General features: G+C 37.2%; 1 protein-coding gene across 1 annotated transcript; it reads right to left on the bottom strand.

Annotated features, from left to right (window-relative positions):
- Positions 1 to 2,082: 2,082 nt before the first annotated feature.
- Positions 2,083 to 10,338, bottom strand: LOC105036031 (single myb histone 4). The gene is made up of 6 exons (XM_010911796.4): positions 10,004 to 10,338; positions 8,571 to 8,770; positions 7,627 to 7,711; positions 4,236 to 4,319; positions 2,415 to 2,697; positions 2,083 to 2,319 (listed from the first exon to the last, which is right to left on the bottom strand). Exons 1-6 carry the CDS (start codon positions 10,151 to 10,153, stop codon positions 2,288 to 2,290), a joined length of 834 nt encoding a protein of 277 aa, XP_010910098.1. The 5' UTR covers positions 10,154 to 10,338; the 3' UTR covers positions 2,083 to 2,287.
- Between the last annotated feature and the right edge of the window lie 495 nt (positions 10,339 to 10,833).

Raw genomic sequence — 10,833 nt, 5'->3', positions numbered from 1 at the left:
TAACCAGAACATGCATGGAAATAGGAAATATATCGTTGTGATTTTCTGATACATGGAAAATGCAACATTACAAGAAATGGATCAAACCAACAACTACGTCTAAAATGAAAGCATAATACCCGATGCAAATTTACTTGGTTCCATCGCTTCGGCACAAACCATTTATGTCTCCGGGACTTGGTTTCCCTCAGCTAAATACCAAAGTCCGTGCGTGTTTTAGACAAAAGGGGCATGACCATCTCCCTCCTGCGACTGGATAGTCTCATGCCTCTGGTTTAGCAGCACCTCCTACTTTCACAAGATAGCAAGTTGGTGCAGCAAAATAGATTCAGTCGTTACCCTTCATACTGATCATGGCGAATTGATCAATCAGATAGGCATAGCTTTTGAGCTACCAAGTCTTTTCAAGTCCCTAGAGTCTCCAGCCTTTCCAATTAACTGTGCTGCACTCTATCTTAAGCAACGGGATCTTTTAATGCTAGATCAGCCCTTCATTGAAGAGGAAGTCAAGAGGGCAATATTTGATCTAGGCTGCGAAAAGCCCCTGACCTGATGGGGTTCCCATCTTATTTTATCAAACTTTCTCTGAGATATCATCAAAAGCGGTATCATACCCTCTTGCTACTCTTTCTATCATGGTTCTACTGATATCAACTGATCGAATTATTTTTACATTTCTTTTATCTCAAAAAAAAAAGCTGTTACCGTGAAGGGCTTCAGACCAATCTCCCTAGTCATGGAGTGATCAAACTAATGTTAAAACCTCAATCTAACTGATTAAAGCTAGTCATCTCCTCATTGATCAGCTCTTCTTTGATATCTTTTCACCGCAACAGGTTCATCTTGTATGGTTTTGTCTATGTGCATGAACTGATCACACACTGCTATCACACACTGCAAAACCACCCACTTGGATGGAGTGCTTTTAAAACATGACTATGAGAAAGCCGCTGGTAAGGTCAATTGGAATTTCCTTCTCACACTACTTGTAAACCGAGGCTTTGGTGCATGCTTGTGTCAGAGGATCTCTTGCCTTCTTTCTTCCCACCAAATCTGTCATCATCTTGAACAGCACACCTGGAAACTGATTTCACCACTCTTATGTTTCAATACAAGAAGATCCACTATCTCCTTCCCTTTTTTATCCTTTCTGCGGGTGTTCTATATAATATTATCCACTGAGGAGCTGGATAATTACAGGTCTAGGGGCAGGAACCAACGATGAGAAAATTGTTCTGCTCTAATTTGTAGACGACAATTTTGTTCTGTGAAGCATCACAACAACAAATCGCTCAGGTTAGATTATTTGGTATACTTTTGAGACAATCCCTGGCCGGAGCATAAACCAAAAGTAGCAGCAGCAGAGGTAGCTATCATCCATCTGGGAGTGTCAATTGATTAAAGGAACCGTCCCTAACCATTTTCAGCAACCACTCGTAAACAGGATCAACGAGAGGATCTCAAGTTGGAAAAGATCTACTGTCGTTGGGAGGGAAGACTAGTATTGACCAACTCTCTTCTTTCAGATTATATACACACCCACGCACATATCAAAGAAGGATCCTACTCTCAACAAAGATCCCACACTCTCCATCACCCTTCTGGAGGCAAGTACTAATAATTTCTTTTGCACTCTTTCCTTCGTCCAAGGTGATGGATCTGAGTTAGTTTTTGGACAAACCATTGACTAGGAGTCTCTGCTCAAAACATGTTCTATGATGCTTCAGCTACAAACATAACCATCAAGAAGGCACCGCACTTTGCTGTCAAACATAACTGTATCTGTTTCAGGGTATTTGTTTCTTCGTTTGCTGATTGCTGCCGCTGCTGCTATTATGAACAGCAGCAGCACAACTAGAATTATTTGAATGAAGATGGTGAATATATAACAGCAGCAGCAGCACAGCTAGAATTATTTCAATGAAGATGGTGAATATATTGCCCCTCACGGAACAATGCAACCGGTGATTCTGGTGGTCATCTGACAAAAAGGGCATATTTATACAAAGAAGCTATTTGAATGAAGATGGTGAATATATTGCCCCTCACCGAACAACGCAACAAGTGATTCTGGTGGTCATCTGACAAAAAGAGCATATTTATACAAAGAAGCTTTATCATACATTCCTGACAGGGTGATCCAGTTATGTTCCTGTTTAGTATCTCTTACCACAAGAAGTTAATTCTATGCTTCCAATGACCACTAAGAAAAGCAAGTTTCATGTACAAAAGTTTAATCGATCAAGGGCAGATCCTGAGGGTACCATCCATAATTCTGTCATGCAGCTTAAGCCATGGTCATGATTTCACCACGTGCACCTGCAGTGTAAAACAAAACCTCATCAGTTTTGAAAGAAGAGGCACATATATGAAGAAACAAATAAAAGAGACAAAAATCAATTATCTCTATTTACATCTCTCAAAGATCTCCTTTGCTAACAGCAGCAATGAATCTGTCTCTTCAGCCATCTTGGATATCTTCTCCGCTTCCTTCATTGCTTCAGATGCAAGAAATGATTTGGCCTCTGCATCTGCAATTTTATAAGCAGCAGTTATTGCTGCATCCTCGATAAGGTTTATAGCATTGCATGATCCAGAGTTTTGGGGCAGCTTCAAGCGGTTTACTGGGTCCTTTTGTTTTGGGGTAGGGGTTTTGGTTGCAAACGAGGAATCTTTGAGTCTGTATCCTTTTTGGACCTGCATTTCATGATTTCACAGTATGACCATTTGGTAGAATCTGAATGGGTAGTTATTTTTTGCTTATGCTCATGTTAGTGCATCCATATGCCTACATGCTTTATTCCTTCAACCGACCTATTTCCTAATTTTTGTAATTTAAAGAAGCCCAACTTGTGTCTGATGGCTGGGCATCCTTCCCTTTAGCTCATAATCTGGGAAGTTCAGGTTCAAAACTTGATAAATGGCATTCCCACTATTTTTCTGAAAAAAAGGGAACAGAAAAAGAAATGAATCTCTCTCTCTCTCTCTCTCTCTCTGGGTGTGTGCACACGCATCCCTTTCTGAAAAAAAGGGAAAAGAAAAAGAAAAGAATCTATCTCTCTGGGTGCGCGCGCGCGCATCCCTGTCTGTCTGTGCACTACCTGGTGTCACAAGAAATGTGCTTCCCAACTAAAGACCAAAATAAAAATTTAACAAGATAATCAGTCAAGATTCAGTAACTGGTCTACTAAATAACTTATAACAGTAAGATGGGCTGGTTCCACTTTCAGGAAGGATTTAATGGAAGTGAGAAGGCAAGTAGAAGAAACCAATAATATCGGCACCCACTGTGACTGTCTGGTTGTTTTGCGGTAAGGGGAGGGAGGTGTTACAGGTGTATTCAGGTATGTACACGTGTGCATGAGGAGGGCATCCCGGTTTCTCCACTGAATGGGACGCACTGCTATCTTGCCTGTCTCTGTGGCCGTTCTAGACAAGTGTCCAGATAGGTATTCTCTCTCCCCCGTTTTCTTCCTTTTCTTTTTTATTTTCTTTCTTTCTTTCCTTTTCTTTTCTTGCCTTCCTTCTTTCCTTTCTTTCTTTTCTTCTCACTTACTTTCTTCTTCTTTCTTTTCTTTCTTCCTCCTTTTGTTCCTTTCTTTCTTTTTTTCTCCCTTTCTTACTTTGTTTCTTTCCTTTTCCTTCTTCATTCTTTCTTTTCTTCTCTCTTCCTTTCTTACTTTCCTTTTCCTTCTTTTTCCTTCCTTTCTTTTTTTCTATTTTCTTCTTCTTTCCTTTCTCCTTCTTCTTCTTTCCCAGTTTTAGTGTCCCACCCTTGTCCCGGTCCCATTAAGACAGCATGTGCATGTATCATGTGTACAGCGGTTGCAAGAAACAGCAGAAGTATCTACAAGGATAAGAGATAAAAAAAAATGCCCTTGGTTGCATCAATTAGATCTTTTGCCCTTATTGTGTACCATTGAACTTTCAAGAATCTTAGCTGTTATAACTCTACCACATAGCCACAAAAATACATATGTAATTTCAAATGATAGAGTGCGTGCTTTAGGACAAGTGGCAAGAATATACAAACTTATATGTTAAAACAAAACTACAGATCTGTTGCAGTGAAACCTTGACTTATGGAATTACATATTCTTTGCAAGATACCTAGCAGTTCCAGAACTACAAAGAAAGGCAAAACATCATATTTACACAAGTAGCATCATTAAATCATTTCTCTAAGAAAAAGTATCATCATTTAGTATCACCATCTGGTGGAAAATGGTACTCACCTTTTCTATTTTATTCTGCGCAACAAGCCGTCTTAACTTTGAGCTAAGCAACCTCCTAAAATTCTGTGGTACATTGTGTTGTTGCTGCATAAATATCAAAGAGACGAATTAAGTATAATAAATATAGAAACACACCCACATTACTTAGCATAACTTCATGACAACCTTATTACTCAGAATATATATTTCATGGATATTCTAATAGCAAGGTCTTAGATATATGAAAAGTGATACTTAGTTTCTTCACATGCAATTAACGAACATTGCTATTCCTACATGTAAAAGTACCTGAATTTCTCATACCAAATCTGCAAGGTTATCCGAACCCTAATGTTTAACAGTCACATGCAAGTGCAGGGACTTTAATGTTAACTGGTTTGATTACATATCTAGGCATCCACAGGACTAATAGGTTGAATATTCTATTCACAGGCATCTTTACCAGTTCTGAGCTCTAAATAATTGGGACTGTAAAAGTGAATTAATTGCAATAGGAAATCTACCAAAGAAAAGGTGGAACTGATGCTGAAGGTAACATGATGCGTAAAGCATGTGAAGAGAATAAAATTTCACTGAACTGGCACATGCCTCATAGATGTGAATGTATATATGCATTTCAGAGAAAATAAGTCATCTTCCACTCATCACAGATTCACTATGTAAATCAGAGGATACAAATTTCATTTTTATAGTGTATAGCATAAGGATAATGAACAATGTCTCAGCAAATGTTGCAAAGCAGATAAGCATGAAAGCTGTCTGAGAAGCATCACTAAGGGAGCTATTTTTGACATTCCAACAATACTTTATGGTGCCAACAGGACTTGGGTCCAATGGTAACCTTTCCTAATAACCTGCTTTTGGAGAGGTCCAGGGTTCAAAGCCTGGTGGTGGAGCATTATCACCACATTACTAAAAAATGAGTAAAACAACTTTATGGTAAAAACTAAATTGAAAATACAATTATCTTTCAACTATCAGTTATAGTTCATGTCTTCACACATTGCAGACCCTATATTTAGGCCATTATTTGAATAGCAAATAGCACTAATTAAAACCGTTCTATGTCATCAATCAAAACCATTCTATATTATCACATAGTGGTCAGACTATGGTCAAAGATATAGAGGAAAGAAATAGTCATTCAACAAAAGGTTTTCAACTCAACACACTTTCCTTAATTTTGCCATTTCAATATCAGTCTATAGTTTAAACTTGTTGTGATGGAGTGTATGTTTCTTTCCTTTACCAGCAAAAGCATGATTTGTACAAGATAGTTTCTTAATATTGTCATTTTGATGCCAGTCTATATAGTTTAAAGTTGATGCGATGGAGTGTGTATTGGTTTGCTTTACCAGAAAAAGCATGCTCACCTGGGATCAAACATAAAGCATCAACTAGCTTTATTGTTTTCAATATGACAAATTAAAAGATTTTTATTTAAGAAAGGCAATGTGAACTGTCCACAATAGGAAAATCAGTTAAATTGAGCATATCAGAGCATGGATTCAGCAAGAGTAAGGTATGAGAATGGTTCATCCCAAAACACTCAACTTGCTGTTATAGAGGGGTGCACACATGGAGATTTCTAATAAATGATTTTCAAATGATTAGATAATAACTAAATTAAAATGATTGAAACACTAAAATAGCAGGTTGACTCATTTAAATTAAAAAGGATACCAATCATCTTGATCATGGATGCTGCCTTTTTTCAAAAAAAAAAAGGTGATGTCTAAAATACTTAATAAAATATAGTAATACATCTAACTCAAACTTTCTCAAGCAAGATGCATGGCCAAGGCAAAGTACTGACAACATGATCCATTCATCAAAGTGTCACGATTTTCTTTGTCATGCATAGTTGGACATTATCAACCACTTCAAAAATTCAAGTTTACTAACCTATGGAATTCATACCAAAAAACAATGTGATTTTTGAACCAGCAAATGATATCAACAAAGGCAAATAAATACATTAAAAAAAAAATCATATTGCGACAAGGTGTATGTACCATTAGGGAATACAGATATTAAGCACAAAACATGCAATATGAAAACCAAATTATTTTCTGAAAATCTATAAAATCTCTTATTTTTAGGATTTTCCATGAGACATTATTATTTCTACTAGTATTAGGCAAAAGTTTATGGATTCAATGGTATAACTAGTTCTCAAGATTGGATTTCTTATTTAGACATGAAAGGAAAAAAAACCACAATCATCCAAACTTCTAACAATTTGAGGTTGGCTTTACTGATCCTCATCCACCAAATACTCCAATTTATAGCCACCTCCAATGTTATTCTAAGCTTCTCTATGTCAGACACAAAAGGAAAGGAAAACAAAAAAGATTCCATTTGTACATAATATAGGTGAAGGTAAACAAGCAAAAAAATGTTAGAGATCCAAGTTTCAAATTAACATGAGCAAAATATTCCTTATCTCAATGGAAGAAAAGGGGTTAAGCCATGACCCTATTATTGCTAGAGGAATTAATATCAATAATATATAGTCTTGACAAAAGTAATGTCCTATGCATTTATATCACTCGAAATACAATAGATATATTACCCATAGATATCACTCAAAATACAATATATATCACTCAAAATACAATAGATATATTCCCCAGTGGGCATGGTCCCAAAGATGCATATTCTCATGATAAATCATTAGGGGAGACAATTATGTTGGGTTCGGTTGGATGAAGGTGAGGTCAAAATCTCTCAACCCGGATCCGAACTTTTTATTAAATAAATAAAAAATCTAGACCCAACCTAACCATTTTATTAAATAGGTTACCCAACACAACCTACAACAGGTTTAATCAAGCTAAGCAGGTTAAATGGATTAAGCATTGCCATCCCTATAAATAATCTCTGCAAGGAGGATGTCTTAAACTCAAACTTGTGGATTTATCAGAAGCCAAATAGCAACCAGGAGATAGCATGGAACGATTGGAAGAGATCTGAAAGGGAGATAATTGAATACACTTTGTGTTTTGGGGAATCTGAAATTAGGGATGAACACCATTGGCAGAGTAAGATCCATGAAAATGAGCCGGATAAGATGATGCAAGTTTATGCTTTGTGCCTATTAGACCCTCCATGTGATTAAATTTCAATTTGTCTTCTTAATGGAAGTGGGGATTGATATCCACTTTTTATATTACAAACTAGGGACAGCATTAATATGCTTTTAATTGTTTTTGTTCATATGACTCGTATCAGCATAGCAGATATAACAAGGAGACATATAAGATCATGATCCTATTGCTCCACTCCAAAAAAAGAAAAAAGGAAAGAGAAAAAGAAAAAAGGAAAAAAACAAAAATGAAATACATGTTTCACTAACTAACATAGTATTGATGAAAGCATGCTTGCTGACCTCGATAAAGCTAAAAATTGCACCAATTTCTGAACCATGTGGCTCTTGCATTTCCATAAGTGCTTCGATTATCATTGCAGTGTACCTAATGGACCCAAATCAAACTAACAAATTGTAAGAATAAATTCCCTCTTAAGTCCAGATACAAGAATGGTGGCAGAACTATGAAGAAAATGTGCAAGATGGTGAAAAAACTCACAAAAACCATGCAACAGATGGTTACCTTCAAAATATGTATGACATGTCTAAATAATGAAAATGCAACATATTCATACTTGCTGTTAACAGATATCAAGGTCCCGCAATTCATTCATTGTCATATAAGGAATCATGTCTGAAGAAAGACAAAAGGGAACCAAGGCAAATGAAAATGGACCGTGCTGATATATGGGACCTGTGTTATTACTTGGTTCTGGATAAACTACTCGGTACTAGCTTTCAAAACTACATTATCAAAAGCACAAAGTCTCAACAAAAAAAAAAAAAAAAAAAATCTGTTACTCATTACTGTAAATGACAACAACCATAGCTTAACTCATTGTTTCACTTTTTTTTAAAGAAATCTTTTTCCCTGTTTCTGAAGCTCTATTGTAGATTTAGCAACATTGCAACAAGAGATTTATAAACAAAGCTGGAGTGAGTCACTACCTGAAACTTACCTAATAATGAACCTTGCAATTGATCTATGACTTCAAAGCATAAAAGCTGGTAATTTCCCTTTAATTTACAATGATAAATGTGTGCATTTCATATCTGATCTCAATTATTAGATTTTGTCCTAGGATGAACTTTTATTTTAAAAAAAAAAAAACAGAGACAGTAACTCAAAGATGTTGCTGATGGCTCAAAGTTTGATACAATGTTTTCCATAAATTAACAAGATAATATTTGCAAGTAGTAATAATAGTGAAAATGCATAAGTTCAAAAACAAAGCATGATATACCGAGGAGGATTCTTCCCATCTTGTGAGTTCTTTGTAGAATCCACCGTTGCTTGTGCTGCATCATTCTTTTTTGGGGCAGAAATAGTGGGGGTCTGAGAGTTTGACAACGGAATAGCAGGCAGACCTTTTACTTTTGGTGTCCTTATCTTGTCCCGAGATCCATGGCCACTGGCACTAACACTCATATTCCTCCATTTGTCCTGAATGTGTGTATACAAATAAATTAATAGGTGGATAAACCAGAAGAATTAGAATAAATAAATACAAGATAAATATTATATACTCAACATTTGTGATGAGATTTGGCATAATCATGTGTTCATTATTTTTCACATAACATGAATATCTAATCAAACCTGTGCTTAGCATTATCACTCTTGATGAATAACAGGAACTCTAACAGCATAATAGTCACATAGCTAAGAGACGGAACAATGTGACAACCTAAAAATAGCATAATATGGAAAATAGGTGTTGGGTACAGCCATCGAGAGCTAATGTACCCATCATTAGTGAATGGGAGCAATACACGAAAGAAGAATTGCTTAAGTTACAATGATACCAACCTGTGCATATTGGATAAGAAAAAGGACTGTCCGTTCCAGTTCTATTACTGCTCTTTGACAAATGCAAAGCGTACCATTTGTCAGGAAATTATGCACCAGGACTATGATTAAAGTTTGTTTCCACTACTAGGGAGATTTTTTGGTATCACATATGATCTCCAATCCTTTACATCAGCTAACTCTATATTTATCAGCCTAATCAGTGCAAGCCTTAAACTGCTCAAACTAAGCTACCAACTGAATAGGACAGGTAGATGTAGTATCTAATGAAGCTAGAACTAGATTCTTTTTTGTTATAAATACTTGAAGTTTTGTGAATAGAATTTTTAAAGACCATCTGAGATGCCCATGATCTAGCCGTTATAAGGTACACTGGATGTCTACGTGGCTTCTCCTCTTTCAATGCTTCGTTTATGCCCATGCCAGTTACATTGTAAGCCAATTGGATCATCTATACTCTTCTGTTTCATCCATCTCAGTCCTCTCTAACCAATCCTCCCTAACCAAAAAAAAAAAAAAAAGAAATCATACTTTCAGGCGCATTGCTTCAAAAATTCAAGTTCCAAACAAGAACGAAAGCAAAAAAGTATTCTTTTTCTTGTATTTTTTTTCCAGATCCCCCAGCCCAAAAGTCAAATTTTATTCTGAAAGACACCAAATCTTCATCAGCATGAAACACGGAAGGAATATCATGTAACCTGATGAGATTTTTTGGCAAAACAGAACAAAGTTACACCAAAGCACCGCAAAAACCTAGCTAAGCACAAGTCCAGCTCGCGTGAATCGAAGAAATCGACGAAGAATCATGTCGGATTCCCCTAAACTAGAGAGAGAAAAGAAGTAATCGAAGCGAGGGATCTTACTGACCTTAAGATCGATGTTGGAGCGAGTGGCGAGGCAGTGGCTGAACTCGGGGTCCTTCTGGATTGTCCGCCACTTGCCGGCGCCGTGCTTGTCGACGCCGGCCCTCAAAGCCTCCTCCTCTTCCGACGTCCACTTCTGCTTCGGAGCACCCATCGCCTTCTTTCTTCCTTCTCTTCCGTTCCTCAGATCTCTTCTCTCCTCCCCCGTCCTTAGCTCGGCATCAAGAAGCCCCCGTCCCTTTTCGCCTAGGAAATTAGGGTTAGGGTTAGGACTAACGTTTCTTTGGCCATGAAGGAAGCAACGTCCTAGGACGAGGAATTGACACGTCGAACTACACTGGGACGCGGTAGCATCGGATGGTGGGAATGGAGGGACCTTTCGCGGTTGGGATTGGTAAGGTTTCGAAAATGGTCAATTTTTGGGTGCCCTCAAATTGACACGCTTGGGTGTGGCAACACTCCCCGATAACCAAGTCGGGGCACGTGATATGCATGTGATTCTTCTCGTGTTGTCGTTGGCGTGTGGCAATGCATCGAATGTGATTGTGAGACAAACGACGACGCATGAAATTTTTAGTTGACCCTTGTCCACCGAGGGATCAGTCTAATCATGAAGCAGCACGTATCATTATATATTTATATTTTTTATCCATATATTATTTTATAATTAGATTGATATGACATGGAGATGGTCCAACTCATAGTTTCTCCATAACTATTCTCACAACATTCTCGACATACGATAATGCACACAAGAAGCGTCCATTCCACTCTCTTTGCAAGTAATAATTGAAGACTCTAGAGTCTATTGATTTGTAAATATAGTACTAAGTA

Source organism: Elaeis guineensis, chromosome 2 (genome assembly GCF_000442705.2).
Source record: "Elaeis guineensis isolate ETL-2024a chromosome 2, EG11, whole genome shotgun sequence".
Classification (NCBI taxonomy): Eukaryota; Viridiplantae; Streptophyta; class Magnoliopsida; order Arecales; family Arecaceae; genus Elaeis; species Elaeis guineensis.
This window is presented reverse-complemented; position numbering and strand designations above follow the sequence as displayed.

Excerpts from the sequence above, each read along its gene's own strand:
- LOC105036031 (XM_010911796.4), bottom strand. The coding sequence starts at position 10,153 with ATGGGTGCTCCGAAGCAGAAGTGGACGTCGGAAGAGGAGGAGGCTTTG. Across the intron at positions 4,320-7,626 it reads CAATTTTTAGCTTTATCGAG|CAACAACACAATGTACCACA; the intron begins GTCAGCAAGCAT and ends ATATTTATGCAG. Across the intron at positions 2,698-4,235 it reads CGCAGAATAAAATAGAAAAG|GTCCAAAAAGGATACAGACT; the intron begins GTGAGTACCATT and ends CATGAAATGCAG.